This window comes from Daphnia carinata, chromosome 1, assembly GCF_022539665.2.
Source record: "Daphnia carinata strain CSIRO-1 chromosome 1, CSIRO_AGI_Dcar_HiC_V3, whole genome shotgun sequence".
In the NCBI taxonomy this organism is placed as follows: Eukaryota; Metazoa; Arthropoda; class Branchiopoda; order Diplostraca; family Daphniidae; genus Daphnia; species Daphnia carinata.
In genome coordinates, this window is record NC_081331.1 from 12,410,306 (window position 1) to 12,425,024 (window position 14,719).

A 14,719-nucleotide genomic window follows, 5' to 3' on the forward strand; every position below is an offset into this window, starting at 1 on the left:
GCATGTTTGCCTGTAAATGTACTATATTTGTTACCTGTTATTTTCAACCATTCTTTTTTTTTATCCGATCAAGAGTTTTGTTCTACCTCCTCCGTTCTTGCCTCTGCATTTCTGTGTGTTATGTTCCTATTTTTCCTAGATACTAATTTTTTGTTCCTCATTATTTGGTACAAACGAAGAACACATATTCAAACGTTAATTTTACAATAGAAATGGAAAAGATAAAACAAAGACGGTTTTGTTGGTGGGCGGCCATGCGTGTGCCACGTCCTCTTTATCGGGTTGTATTCCTATAACGATTTCTTGTGAGCAAAGAATGAACGTTTTTTCTCTTTTACGATAAGGGCGTTTACAATTTTCTTGGCTTTGAAAGTGGCAAACTTCAGAATTTTTCCAATTAGAAATTCTGTGGTTAGAAAATTTACAGACAACTTTTCCAACGTAGTATTTCCAAACGTACTATTGAAAATTCCCTTGTTCTGTTACAAAAGGTCTGAATTTTGTGTTTTGATACCAAAGGTATAATTATTGTGCGTTCCATCAGACGGGTTAAATTTCAATATTCCGCGATCATACGCAGTATGCGATCTCTTCGTTTCGAATCCTGTGTATTTTTTTTAACAAGATCATTATCAGTCGCCGTTGTGTTGCGTCATTTCAATCGTTACCTTTCTGCACTTTACTTATTTCTATGTATTTGTATCGTTAAAATATAGAAGTAAACCGGTTGCCAAGTGAAATGCGAGGGAAGGTCAATATTCGAAATTCGATGAACCATTGCCCAATTATGGGGAAATCTTATCGATCTTCTGCGTTAGTTAACCGTCGATAAAGAACTTGTACTAATGGCATACCAAGTGTATTCCTATAACGAAGCACAATTTCATTTTGATTGACGCACGAGAGCGTCTAACATGGTTGGAGATGTCAAGCCCATCAGTTGATGTCACCTTAGCGTTATTCACAAGCTTATTGACGATTGCTGATGTTCGGTCTCAATCCGTCTCGATATACTGCCACGTTCGTTTCGCTGATATAATGGTAAAACCTTGGCTATTAGAAACAAAACAAATATCTCAGCTTTTAATTTAAATCTGACTGGATAACTAAAGCTAACAAGAGAGCAATGAAATCGACCAAAACAACGGATGTACTTGTGCAGGAGGCCGTCGTAATAAAGGTTCCTCTAATTTCCTCTTGCATTGACGTCAACGAGCTCCTCCCTGTTTCCTTATTACGTTTACGTCATTCGTTACGGTAGAGCTCTAAATAACCAAGAACTTCTAATAAGAAAAAGTTTCTTGTTATTACTTGTTTGTTTTACGTATGATACTTTCACCAAAAGGAAAACTTCCTATCGTGTATCCTATGTTTACGTGTAATGCATGAAGGACTGTTTTTCATCTTCTACCAAAAGTATTTCATAGCTCACCATGTTACGAGATTACGTTATAAATTTTTCTCTTATTTCTTTTTCGTTTTTCAGTGCCACTGAGAGTCCTGGGACAAGTCGAACTGGAAAGGCCAAACAGCTTCAATGACACGCATTTGGTTGACGGAGTCACAGCCGCGGTAAAGTCTATTTCATCTGGAAAATTTAAATAGTATTTAATTTTTTGTAATCCACAAAACTTATTCGCATATTTTCAGATAAGGAAAATGGCAGAAGAATTTACAGCTTTTAAGCTAGCAGTTGGTTCCGTCAGTTTGTTTGAGTAAGTTCATCCATAAACGTGCAAAAGATAATAATCGGTTTACAGAGACGCTTGCTATGTACAATGAATTTTCTGTTCCAGGCCCAACTCTAATAAACTTCAGTTCATATTATGGAATTCTGAGAAATACAACATGAACTGGACAAATGCAGTAGTATTTCACGGTTCGATGACGGATGCCAGCAGAAACAGCTCCTCGTTGATTCTGAATAAATCATCTTCGGGCCTCGGGTTTCCCTGGAACACTGGCAAGAAAAAGATGACAAGGGATGAAGACCTTTATATTCCACAGCAATGGAATAATTCCTACACGTCCTTCGTTCACCAAATTAACTCCAGGGCTTGGAAGGTGCAAGGTGAAACAATCGCTATCCGGAACATCAGCGTCATCCAAGTTCCAGCTTTGATTATCGAGGTTGTAAATGACACAATACTTTTACTTGCTTATTAACTGCGTGACTAAAAAAGATCTTATCCATGGATCCAGTGGGTGAAATTGGATGTCAAAGGTCAGGTTCGTGAAGGCTATCCTTTCACAGTGGCATGCAACGCCAACGGTTCGGGCAAGAAAGATTTGAAAATAAGCTGGTATAAGGATGGCCACCCGATAGACGATTCACTTGCACTTCTACGCAACGTGTCCATTTTTGTTCATCAACAACGAGATCTGCGTGGATTTTTCACGCTCTACTTGGAAGTGAAACATGCATCATTATTCGACCGTGGTGAATTTGAATGTCGGGCCATGGACTGGGGCCAGACCGTCAGCAAGAGTGTCTTTCTCGATGTCATTACTCCACCGATCCTCGATCTGATGCCCATCAATCCTGTTGTTCTTCCGGTAAATAATAATAATGACTTTTCCGCTTTCAAAGAAGATGCCTTAGTAAGTCGTTGAATTACCATTGCCACGCCTTGTAGGGTACGGCAGTGAATTTGACGTGCCGGGACGAGAACCATCTGGCGCGACGTACAACCACCAAGTATGTCTGGTTGAAAAATGGCCAGCTCATCAAATCGTCGTGCGAAGAAATCATCGAAGACTTGACACCAGTCGGCAGTTTGTTGAAAATCACTTCGATTCAGGTAAAGGAACTCCAAGATTTTGTTCATTTTGCTTGTTTGTTTGATATCTTTCATCGATTTTCAATGGTCTTGTTTCATGGATCGCCAGCTTAGCACCAATTACACATGCCGAGGGGAAAATGGAACAAAAATGGCCAACAAGACTACGCAAATTTTTGTAGCTGACCAAGAAAGATCCTGTCCTCAACAGAGAAGCCATGGCGTTGAATGGCTTAGGACGGCTGTTGACATCACCAATTACCAGTTCTGTCCTGCTGGATATGTCGGCGTGGCCAAGAGACATTGTTTCGCTGTAAAAGAATTGCCAGACGACAATGGAGAGACGCATCCAGCAATACGACTTTTCTGGGGAGAGCCAGATTTTTCCAATTGCAGCGATCGGGAGCTTACTGAACTATATCAGCAGCTGAAGTTGATCACTTTGGGCTATGTCGTCACCGACCTTCCGTCCATTGTCAATAAGTTCGCCGATTTCATCGAATGGAAGCTGGAAGGTATCGCCGAATCCAATCGGTTCACCAACTCGAGAAAGGCTACAGACGAAGAAGCCACCCCATTCCCTTATTTGCCTGGGGAAGGAAACATGTTGTTGGAAATGGCGGTCAGCATTGAGGCTTTGCTTTGGAGAAGGACGGAAGTCTTACCACATTCCTTTTGGAATTCGACGGCTGTCCGTTATTTATACGCTCTTGATGCGCTCTTGTCCATGCCCCATGATATTTTCCATTTGATTGTAAGTAAATCGTAATCAAGGAGGAGAATCGATATGTTTGTGCAAACCGATAACGCCACATATCCTTTTTTTTTATGTTTCAGGGTGAGTTGCCGATCTTGCATTTGATTCAAAATCATCTCACTCTTCTAGGCATCAATCCCAAAGGCGAATACCTTCTTGGTAGTATTAAACCGCATTTACTGAAGAACAGCGACTTTGACGTCGACAACGATAGGTAAATATTGTCCGCGATCAACCAGCTTTTGTTTGGTTTATGTACGATACAGTTCTTCTTCTTCTATGTCCAGGAAACAGTTTAAATACAAAGGACAATTGCCAGTTTTGCCAAGGTATTTTTGCAACATTACGAAGCTGTTAAGTTCGATTTTATTTTCATTAATTTGTCATTTTTTACGTGACAATTCAGCCAAACGGGATTCAAAAACCTTAGCCAACTGGCACCTGCCCAGTTCTTTCTCAATAAACCAAACGGGTACAACATTTCGATTGATTTTCATTCGATAGAACAACTGCAAATCAAAGGAGGTGAATATATTTGCGCCCTGCTGCTGCTCCAACCAACGAACCATTCTCGAGAATGGGACATGGATTCTTGTTCCATCGAACGGTTGATCTATCCGGTCGATTTCCGTTGCCATTGTGCCCATCAAGGAACTGTAGTTCTAATCTACGCCGTAAGAGATATTGAGGTACGTTTGAACTGGTGATGCAAATTACCACTTGACCATCTATCTCAACACAATTTCTTTTCTATTCGTGCTGTTAAGGAGACAGAGAATTCGGCGATTGACTTGTGGAAAGTCATTTACTTTGTAGCTTCAGTTAGCCATTTAGCTGTCGTTTTTGGTCTCTTGACTTTATGTACAATGTGGTACCAACGGCGCTGCGTGTGGTTATGGTTTCAAATCCAAGTGGGAGTTTCACTTTTGCCGCCATCGTCCGTTTACTTCTTGCAAACTGCCACAGTCGTAAGTTGTACCGTATAATAGTTTAGGGCAAATAAAGAATAAAGTCATCGCTTATTTTTAATCGGGAGATTTTGTTCTTCAGGTAACCAATCGTTTTTGGTCCAGTCTACTGACTGCTGCGACATATCAATATGCAACCACCGTATGGGCCATGATTATGTATTTGAACATGAATGCCACCAGGAATCCTACAGAACAGGCGACGATGGTAAAACCAAGTCAGAGTAATATCAGACTAGTCGGTTTGTCGTTAGGTAATTCCATTTCGAAGTTCATGTGAAAGTCGGGCAATTTGTGTGATTCTATTTGCCCTGTTTGCAGGCGTTCCCTTGACGTTATCTGGAGTCCAGATTCTCATCGAGGAATTCTCAGTTGATGCGCCGTTCATCACCTGGTTTTCCCAGCTCACCTCTTTCTCTGGGATCTTTTTCTCGTTGGTTTATTGTACTTTATTTTTCACCGTCATTTCGCTCTACGTCACATCAAGAAGGGAATCGGGTGATTCGTCTGAAAAGTCCAAGACTTGCACGGAGGACGTAACTCATCTGATGGGCAACATGTACCTACAGATTCCGTGCCACATTTGTTTTGATAACCAAGTTAATAGGTTTCATTTTAGTCGCCACAGTCATTGTTGTCCGATGCTCGCTCTGCTAGGCGTCATGGTCACGGGATCTACGTTGTGCCGCTTCCACTGGCTGTCACTTAACACCCACTGTATTGCCGCATCCTTACATCTGCTAGCTGTACGCATCGTCTGACATTCAGTTTACTTGTGTGTAACATTGCTCTTCAGTTACATTAAGCGCTTTTCCGCAGGTCTTGTTGGCGGTCCATTTGATGTTAAATTTTAGCAGTACAAAATTTGTCTGCCTTTATTGGGGTTTTTGGCGTCGGAATATGTTGCCTCAAGGTGAAACGATGAGTGAGTTGTTGAATGCAACAGCAATGGTCGAGAGCCCCCAGCGAAAAACCATGCTGACGACAGACCAACATCCTTTACAAGGTATGAATAGATTTTTGTAAAATGGCTTTCCGCTACTATCGCCTCAAGATCGTCTGCTGATTTTCTTTCCTTTGAACTGGCCCATTAAGGATTAGAAAGGTCTGCGTTGGCCAGACGGATAAGTCACCATTGCCTGAACGATACACCATTTCCAGTGCGTAATAGGAACAGAAGATTTTACCGATCAAGTCCGGCCTCGTCTCCTTTGCTGCAAAGAGCGGGTCTCGGTCCTGACGTATTGCGAGCGCTTAACTTGGAACAAGAATCTACCCACAAATTGCTTGACAGTAGTTTAACAGCCCTTCAATCTGCCGTTTCGCCAATCGAGCAAATCAGTGGATCAGAGGATCTAACAAAGTTTAATAGAAGTCGATTAAACTCCACGTCATCCGACGGCATGCAACAAGACGACCTGGATTCGGGATTTGGGCCCAGTGGTGAAGGAGGAAGTCAAAAAATGGATGGATTGGATAAATACTCTGATGCTTGGCAGGTTCGTCATATGAAATGAATTATTATAGTTTCTATTCGGATAGTCCCGTTTAATTACAAGAGAATAATGGCAAGGCAGTTGGCACACACTCTAACCCAACCAACTGGTGGTTTGTAGCTCTTGAGGAGAATTAGACGGAAGTTGAAGAAACTCAAATTCCATTCTCGGGAGAGCACCAGCGATAGAGGTTCCTTCCGCTCATCCCAGAGCACTGCAAGCACGGTCACGACTGCTGAACTGATCGGCGAACAAGACAGCAGTTTTATACCACAGGAGATGGATATTCAAGTTCGAGGAGCTGAACAACTAAAATGCTTGGTGACTTTTGACAGATTACGACCATTCAGACCTCGATGGTCTGAACACTACGGCCAGGAAAACGAAAGAAATTCCAGCGAAATCGACCATCTACCCTTAAAGAGCAAACCTTTTCGAGGCCGCTGTTTCATTAATTGCTCATCAGAGAAAACTGGGTCTAACATTATTACACGACACTTATGTCAGAGCATTGGCACCGACGACAGAGCAATAGTGCCGTTGCAAGCTCTGAACGACTGTGGCGATTATCGCTTACATAACGTAGAGGTTCCATTTGACCAACCTTGTCTTAACCATTCAGTTCAGATTGGAGCTGGACCAATGATCGTTCATGCCGTCGTCGAAAGTCACCCGAAGCTAATGGTTAGATTTGATTTTAAAGCTATTATGGAAAAATTATTTATAATTGTTACTTAGGACAAAGAAGTTTGCGAATATTTGAAAATGGACCCGGCTGGGAGTCTTGCCATCGATCAGCAAAGAGTCAAATGGCTTCAGGTGTACTATAACACCGTAGTCGAATCTGCGTCCCAAAGTATTAAGACTGGTGATTCTAAGTACATCAGCAAACGTCGGCTGGTGGACCCCTTAAAAAGAAATTTAGATGTTTCGTCGACTTTACTGCGCATTAAGAAAATTGACGGAGGACGAATCGTCAAAAGGAAACGCTTTTCATTCCGCAATGTCGCACATCCCACTCGCCAAAGTGAACCACGTGAAACTGGGTAGCCTAATTATTTATCCTGCACAGCTGACAGATTCTCTGTTAGAGACCAACTGTTCTTCGTATTGAATTAGCTTACCATTTGAGTAAATTATTGCATTATCCAAAGTAAACATCTATTTTTATAAATTCACAAAACTTTATACACAAACGCTTATTTCATTGAACGGCTCCCGAACGACGATTAAACACGCTAGTCAAGTTTTCTGAAAAAACTGTAAAAAAATTGCCTCGTGTAGCAGTTGACACTCTAAAAAAGAATCAGAATTACGTCCACCTTATTCCCTATTTATCCCCATTGTTTCCTTTTTTTTTGTCTTTACTTTTATTCTGTTCAATATCTACCTCAAGTATACAGCTTTAGAAAGCTGCCTGGTTTCCACTAAGCGTAAAGAGGTTCTTTAGCTACCAGAGATCTACCGATACCAGGTAATTTTCTAAAGCTCTATAAACATGATTTTTCACAAACTGAAGTGTGTTTTCTGTTTTTATGGTTTTTTATTTATTTTTTTATATTCTGGTATTCAAAATTACTCAATAAACACATACAGTTTCATAACCTATGAGTGTAATATGTTGGAAATACATATAAATATACCAACACTGGAGCGAACGTAAAAACAAAAGGCTCAACAATTTTCCCGGAATCAACATTCGACTTTGGCCAAAAAACGACATCGCTTCGCACTCGATGAAGCCCAAACAGAATAATGAAAATTGAACGCTGGTTTCGATTCAGCTATTGGTTTTCTGCTTAAAAATGCTAGCGCGCCAGTACGCTATGGCGCAAAAAAAAAAAAGTGTCACTAACATCACTTTGTTTTGGTTTATTTCCAAAAACGGCTGGGTTAAGCAGAAAACTAATAGCTGAATCGAAATCAGCTTTCAATTTTCATTATACTGTGTGAGTTTCATCGAATTCTAAGAGATATCGTTTTTGGCCGATTTTGACAAAAGAGGGAAGGCTATAGCCTTCTCACTTTTTCATTTTTGGCAAAATTTTAAATTTGGCTTAAAATACATGATTTCGATTAAGAATTGAATGCTTGTCACGGAAATCAAGTTTTTTTTTCAATTGGTCTCATAGTTTTTAAATTAAACGTAAAAAACACAAGTGGGGCTTATTTTGTCGGGCTTATTTTGTCGGGTTTAAAATTTATACCTGCAAAAACTGACACTCATTAGAATTGGTGAAAATCACAGGATATACTCAAAATTAAATGCTGATTCCGGAAAAATTGTTTTTTTTTTCATTAAGTCATACGTTCTTTAAATACATCGAATATACAAAAATCCTAGCGCGCCAGTACACTATGGCGCAAAAAGTGTCACTAATATCACTTTGCTTTCGTTTATTTTCAAAAACGGCTGGGTTAAGCAGAAAACTAATAGCTGAATCGAAATCAGCGTTCAATTTTCATTATACTGTGTGAGTTTCATCGAATTCTAAGAGATATCGTTTTTGGCCGATTTTGACAAAAGTGGGAAGGCTATAGCCTTCTCACTTTTTCATTTTTGGCCAAATTTTAAATTTGGCTTAAAATACATGATTTCGATTAAGAATTGAATGCTTGTCACGGAAATCAAGTTTATTTTTCAATTGGTCTCATAGTTTTTAAATTAAACGTCAAAAACACAAGTGGGGCTTATTTTGTCGGGTTTAAAATTTTGTCTGCAAAAAAATTTAGAATTGTGAAAAACAGGATATACTCAAAATTAAATGCTGATTCCGGAAAAAATGTTCGTTTTATCATTAAGTCATATGTTCTGTGTTTTTGAATTATTCTTTGTTTTCGTACGACTTGTGTTTTTGACGTTCAATTTAAAAACTATGAAACCAATTGAAAAATAAACTTGATTTCCGTGACAAGCATTCAATTCTTAATCGAAATCATGTATTTGAAGCCGAATTTAAAATTTGGCCAAAAATGAAAAAGTGAGATAGCAGTCTGTATAGCCTTCCCACTTTTGTCAAAATCGGCCAAAAACGAAATCTCTTAGAATTCGATGAAACCCACACAGTATAATGAAAATTGAATGCTGATTTCGATTCAGCTATTAGTTTTCTGCTTAACCCAGCCGTTTTTGAAAATAAACGAAAGCAAAGTGATGTTAGTGACACTTTTTTGCGCCATAGCGTACTGGCGCGCTAGCATTTTTGTATATTCGATGTATTTAAAGAACGTATGACTTAATGAAAAAAAGAACAGTTTTTTCGGAATCAGCATTTACTTTTGAGTATATCCTGTGATTTTCACCCAATTCTAATGAGTGTCAGTTTTTGCAGGTATAAATTTTAAACCCGACAAAATAAGCCCCACTTGTGTTTTTGACGTTTAATTTAAAAACTATGAGACCAATTGAAAAATAAACTTGATTTCCGTGACAAGCATTCAATTCTTAATCGAAATCATGTATTTTAAGCCAAATTTAAAATTTTGCCAAAAATGAAAAAGTGAGAAGGCTATAGCCTTCCCACTTTTGTCAAAATCGGCCAAAAACGATATCTCTTAGATTTCGATGAAACTCAATTAGTATAACGAACATTAAACACTGATTTCGATACAGCTATTGGTTTTCTCCTTAAATCAACTGCTTTTGAAATACACAGAATAGTTGTGCTGCATCACGGCGCTGTAGCGTGCTGGCGTGCTAGCATACATCAAACATTCGGTGTATTTAAAAAACGATTGACTTTATGAGAAAAAGAACAATTATCCGGGAATCAGTATTTAATTTCGAGTATAATCAGTGATATTCATTCTATTCCAATGACATTTTTTCAATTTATTGGTTGTTTTCTTCTAAAAACATCAAATGATAAACTAATTATAAATGATTTGTATTCAACAGTCAACGAGAATCACGAATTTTCAATTTATTTTTACGTGCAAAGTTAAGTTTGAAATAAACGTAGAATGCGTGCTTTCATATGAGAATTACCGTGGGAGATCTGAAAAATGGATTCCAGTAGCAATCGTACTGGGTGAAAGCACCATTCTCATAGTAACATTAGGTGGATTAATCGTCAACCATTGAGCCGTTAGTCAAATGTACTGTTTAATATTTGTTTACCCATTTAGAGAAGTCATGGAAATTAAATTAGAAATATTGAGATGAACGAAAATATACATTTTACGTTTTGGTCTTTTTTTGTTTAATAATTAGTAACGCAAATTTCCAAACGTATGTATACCAACACTTAGAGGGGAAAAAATAGTTACCGTCAGTTGGCATTAAGCCAAAGTCTCGCAAATTACGAGAATTTAAGACTGCACATTCGAATATTTGTGATTCAGGTTTCCCGCCTCAATCACAAAATTCTTCCAGATCATTATTAAGTTTATTAAACTACATTAGGGAAATGAAACGTGAGACAGTATAGGAATCCTAGCTTGAGCGATTTAAATAACACAAATGCATATTTCGGCATATCCCTGCGAAACATACGAAAGTATACATCTTGAGAAAGTCGAAACCAAGAAAATAATGAGTACAAATCAGTAATTAAACCGAAAAAAGTTGAAACAAAATAAAATTATCCACTTAAACGCTCGACGAGGATGAGATGCGAACTTACGCGTGCAGAGCACAACAGATTAGCAGTCTGTAAACTGCTCAAAATTAAAAACCCACATCCGTCCCCAGTCGACAACCTCTAGTCGAACTCGAATATGGTGAAATAGTTAGACATCTATTGTTCAACATCTGCCAAATCGTCGATTGTATGTGGTAAACCTCTTCCCATAACTCGTTGATTTATATCAGTCTGAAAATTTTGAGGTATTTGTAATACTCGGATGATTTCACTCCCCACAACGTTACGAAAGTGGCATAGCGCAGATGTTGTCTGTCGGTGTTCAATAAACCTATTCAGGACAATACAAACGAATTAATAAGTGATTACGAAAGTGAACTTTAGTTCTTCACAAAAAAATGGTGCTTTTAATGGCTTTCGTAATATTTTTACCTCTAATAATTCACGCAAAATGGCTAGTGATGATTCCCGATCAAATGCAAAAAGTGGTCGATGCTCGTAGCGATCTCGAATTAACTTGCATCTATCGGTTTAAAACCGACGAAGAAAAAACGTCTGCCACCATTACGTGGACACTGCCCGATTTCCTCACCATTTTTGAAGAAGTCTATAAATACATAAAAAAAACTGTTATTTATTAAATACGTTGAATTTCAAATTATTAAAACAGGAGCACAATATCAACACTCGTTTTCGCTATGCTGTTGACAGGAATAATACTCACGTGAAATCCACAATGATTTTACAAAAGACGAGCTCTTCTGATACAGGATATTTTACTTGCGTCGTCTCTCCCGAAATTAAAATCAATCAATACGTCTACATTTACAGTTTGTTTTCATTTTCTGTCATTCTCCTATACCAAATGGTAATTCATTTGATATAATTAGGTAAAAAACAACTTGTTTTCATCGAGGCTGACGTCAACACTGAATTCGTTTCGTTAGCAGGCGAATCTCTGGATATCCCGTGCAAGCCAACCCATCCAAATGTAACAATGTCTTTATACCGCGGAGAATTCGGCGCAGACGGGGAACTGAAATGGAACTTTATAGTAACTTACATCAAAATATTGCACGTAAAATCGAACATATTATTAAATGAAAATTGCCATGACAGGAATTGTCACCCGAATTTGAAAACGCCCGTTGGTTGCTGAAACCCACGCCAGAACGAGGACTGACGTTAACAAATTCAAAAGTCAACGACATTGGTCAATACATTTGTGTAGGAAGCATAAACAAAGGTACGCCAAATGCTACACACACCGACAGTGAGTTCAACGTTTTCATCAAAGGTTATACGTTGATCAAACCAAAAAAGATTTCAAAACAATTATGAACAAATCTATTGTAAATAGGAATGCAACTAGTTAGGATTGAGGAGGGCGATGCGGTGGAAGGTGACAATGTTACTCTGATATGTAGTACTATCATTCAAAACAGTGGCCCAAAATTCGTTTGGCGACCAGAATGGTCCTACGTAATCAATGAAAGTGACGAAGAACAGATAATAAACACGATTGACCCTCCTAAAGGTACGAAACAATCTTGATTTTTCGTTCTTTTCAATATTTGACTATTTAATAAATTTTTTACAGGAATTAAAATAAACAACGAGGTCACGCACAAGGTTCTTGGAGATTACATATACGATTTACATGAAAGTCAGCTGGAACTGTCCATCGTAACTCTTAATACGCCCACGCACTTTCGATGCAGAGGAAACGTCAGTCGTAAAATGGTGTCTCAATCAATTAGTTTTACAATCAAAGGTATTACTTTTCAATTATTTTGTTTTTTAGTTTTTTTTTGTTTAGGTAGTAAAAACATAATTTTTTTTTTACTTTCAAAAGAATTAAATAACAATCCAATGAATGTCAAACTGGGAAAAGGAATAGCTCAGAACTTGACTTGCAACAGATTATCAAACATCAACATCCAGTGGTTCAAGGTAAACAAATTAAACCATTTTTACCCTCAGTTAAATCATTACAAATCGAAATCAGGACGACAAAGAATATTTGGGGTTAACCTATACAAGCAGTAGTTCATCCGTTTTGCCATTACAAGGAATTAATGGAGAAACGGGAACTTATTCATGTCGGTGGAACAACAGCCGAGGAGAAAAAAGATTTAGAAATTTTAGTTTTGCAGAAGAAACAGAATCTAGAAATGTCGCCATCGCTGTTTGCGTATCTCTAGCAACTTTAGTTGTTACCGGAGTCTCCATCAAACAGTACGTTGATAAGGTGGGTGACAAAAGAAACATACAGAAAATATTACGAAGACTTACGATTCCCGTTTCAATTATTTTACTTCCCTTATTTTTGAAACCCACTAAACAAATTTAAGAAAAACAAAGAAAAAATAATTTTAGAAAGTTTGAACGGAAATCCTGATGGCATTGATCCAAACTTGCCAATCGAGTACCAAACTGAATTTCTGCCTTACGACAAAGAATGTGAATTTCCCAAAAATCGCCTAAAATTCAGTTTGTTTACGTTTTTTTAAAGCTGGTCTCAGTTTCTGCAAATTTAAATCAACAACTTAAAAACAAATTAGGAAACAAGCTGGGAAAAGGATGCTTTGGGGAAGTTTACAAAGCCGAAGCTATCGGCATGAAAAACTCGGATGAGACTGTTACAACAGTAGCCGTCAAAAAGGTCCTTCCGACATCGCGATTTCATATCAGATCAAAGAATGACGGATTAGATGCTCTCATTAGAGAACTGAAAATTCTTAATTACTTAGGATCGCATATAAATGTCGTCAATTTACTGGGGGCCTGCACCAAAGACATTATCAAAGGTACGTTAAAATGTAAATTCTATCATTTGTAAATCCAAAGTGACATATTCGATTGGATAGGCGAACTCCTGCTGATTATCGATTATTGCCGTTTTGGCAATTTGCAATCGTATTTGAGTAAACAGCGTAATAAATTTCTCAACCAATTAGACGGCTTTGGTAACCTAGCACTACCAAATGAATTTGTGGGAAGTAGCACAATTTACTGGTATAAATAAACAATTCAAAATTAATTTCAAATTACAATCAGGCGTGTTCTAGTGGGGACGGTGCCTATTGCGGAAAATCAAGAAGGCAACTACAGCCTGGACTCTTAGATAATTCTGCATCTCAAGCAAGAAATTCGACAACCGACGTTTCAATCTGCCTCGGTAAAGTTGAAAAATAGCGCAAAAAAAAAACGCCTGAGACTATTTTTTTTTACTTTAGAAGTTCCACTAACGGAAGAAGATTTCATTCAAGAAACGGAAGCCGTTTGGAAATATAGAGAAGACGTTGGCGCCAGTTTCCATCCACCGATTTCCACCTGGAATTTAATTAGCTTTTCTCTCCAAATAGCCAAGGGGATGGAATATATAGCCAGTAAAAAGGTATCGTTTCAATGACGTTTACATAATCCATTTTCTCGGTGTTGAACACTTGACATCGATCAGGTTTTCCATGGCGATTTAGCCGCTCGCAATGTCCTTTTGGCTGATCACGGGGTTGTCAAAGTTGCCGATTTCGGTATGGCGAGAAAAATGTATAACGACAGCTACGAAATAAAAGGACAGGTAAACTTTACAAACAACCTATTCAGAGGAAACAGACGATGTCTAATTTCATTAACTTGTCTATCAGAGATTGCTACCAGTCAAGTGGATGGCCATTGAATCGTTGGCGGATAACGTGTTTTCTACTCAATCTGACGTTTGGTCTTATGGCATTCTTCTATGGGAACTCTTTACCCTGGGCAAAACTCCATACCCCGGTAAACTGAAATCTAAATCTAATTTCCACTTATCATTGAAATCTACATTTGAATGTTTCAAGGTATGAACGGCCATATACTCGTCAAAGATATTCAAGACGGCCTACGAATGGAGAAGCCAGATTATTCGCCAAACTTTTTTGGAGACCTAATGAAACATTGTTGGAAAAAAGAACCTAACGATCGACCTACATTCTGTCAACTGACTAACATGATCGAAAAGTATATGGAGCCATTTGTCAGTTCCCAGTACTTGGATACAAGCTTATTTGAAAACAATGACAAGGAAGATTTCGATGAATCTTCGCCCTCGGAAAAATTGGAATAAAAATTGAAGGACGCCATTCGACAAGAC

General features: G+C 38.3%; 2 protein-coding genes and 1 long non-coding RNA gene across 6 annotated transcripts in view; 2 read left to right on the top strand and 1 right to left on the bottom strand.

Moving 5' to 3' along the window:
• Nucleotides 1-7,549, top strand: part of LOC130691485 (uncharacterized) — a 29,737-nt gene extending 22,188 nt beyond the window's left edge. For 2 of the 4 annotated variants that reach the window (XM_057514433.2, XM_057514434.2), the window contains 16 exons: nucleotides 1,487-1,572; nucleotides 1,651-1,715; nucleotides 1,797-2,130; nucleotides 2,203-2,556; nucleotides 2,637-2,801; nucleotides 2,890-3,534; nucleotides 3,618-3,751; nucleotides 3,825-3,866; nucleotides 3,944-4,226; nucleotides 4,305-4,505; nucleotides 4,588-4,759; nucleotides 4,827-5,251; nucleotides 5,325-5,511; nucleotides 5,601-6,004; nucleotides 6,122-6,685; nucleotides 6,740-7,549. In XM_057514433.2, the coding sequence (XP_057370416.1) occupies nucleotides 1,487-1,572; nucleotides 1,651-1,715; nucleotides 1,797-2,130; nucleotides 2,203-2,556; nucleotides 2,637-2,801; nucleotides 2,890-3,534; nucleotides 3,618-3,751; nucleotides 3,825-3,866; nucleotides 3,944-4,226; nucleotides 4,305-4,505; nucleotides 4,588-4,759; nucleotides 4,827-5,251; nucleotides 5,325-5,511; nucleotides 5,601-6,004; nucleotides 6,122-6,685; nucleotides 6,740-7,051 (4,373 nt within the window). In that variant the 3' untranslated portion in view covers nucleotides 7,052-7,549. Of the gene's footprint in view, nucleotides 1-1,486; nucleotides 1,573-1,650; nucleotides 1,716-1,796; nucleotides 2,131-2,202; nucleotides 2,557-2,636; nucleotides 2,802-2,889; nucleotides 3,535-3,617; nucleotides 3,752-3,824; nucleotides 3,867-3,943; nucleotides 4,227-4,304; nucleotides 4,506-4,587; nucleotides 4,760-4,826; nucleotides 5,252-5,324; nucleotides 5,512-5,600; nucleotides 6,005-6,064; nucleotides 6,686-6,739 lie in introns of those variants that run through there. The other 2 variants (XM_057514439.2, XM_057514441.2) reach the window with 2 other exon arrangements.
• Nucleotides 7,550-10,367: 2,818 nt separating this feature from the next.
• LOC132088127 (uncharacterized) lies at nucleotides 10,368-11,211 on the bottom strand. The gene is made up of 2 exons (XR_009421367.1): nucleotides 11,017-11,211; nucleotides 10,368-10,915 (listed from the first exon to the last, which is right to left on the bottom strand). It is a non-coding gene; the product is annotated as an uncharacterized LOC132088127 (long non-coding RNA).
• Nucleotides 11,017-14,719, top strand: LOC130691054 (vascular endothelial growth factor receptor 1-like). Its single transcript, XM_059495974.1, has 16 exons — nucleotides 11,017-11,189; nucleotides 11,258-11,414; nucleotides 11,475-11,638; nucleotides 11,704-11,881; nucleotides 11,945-12,121; nucleotides 12,185-12,358; nucleotides 12,440-12,537; nucleotides 12,593-12,835; nucleotides 12,939-13,077; nucleotides 13,149-13,394; nucleotides 13,455-13,602; nucleotides 13,656-13,765; nucleotides 13,827-13,984; nucleotides 14,048-14,167; nucleotides 14,235-14,364; nucleotides 14,427-14,719. The coding sequence occupies exons 1-16, from the start codon at nucleotides 11,046-11,048 to the stop codon at nucleotides 14,690-14,692; spliced, it is 2,652 nt and encodes an 883-aa protein (XP_059351957.1). The 5' UTR covers nucleotides 11,017-11,045; the 3' UTR covers nucleotides 14,693-14,719.

Coding starts and splice junctions, on each gene's coding strand:
- LOC130691054 (XM_059495974.1), top strand. CDS start 11,046: ATGATTCCCGATCAAATGCAAAAAGTGGTCGATGCTCGTAGCGATCTC. Junction 12,538..12,592: donor TCAACATCCAGTGGTTCAAG/GTAAACAAATTA, acceptor AATCGAAATCAG/GACGACAAAGAATATTTGGG. Junction 13,603..13,655: donor GGAAGTAGCACAATTTACTG/GTATAAATAAAC, acceptor GGCGTGTTCTAG/TGGGGACGGTGCCTATTGCG.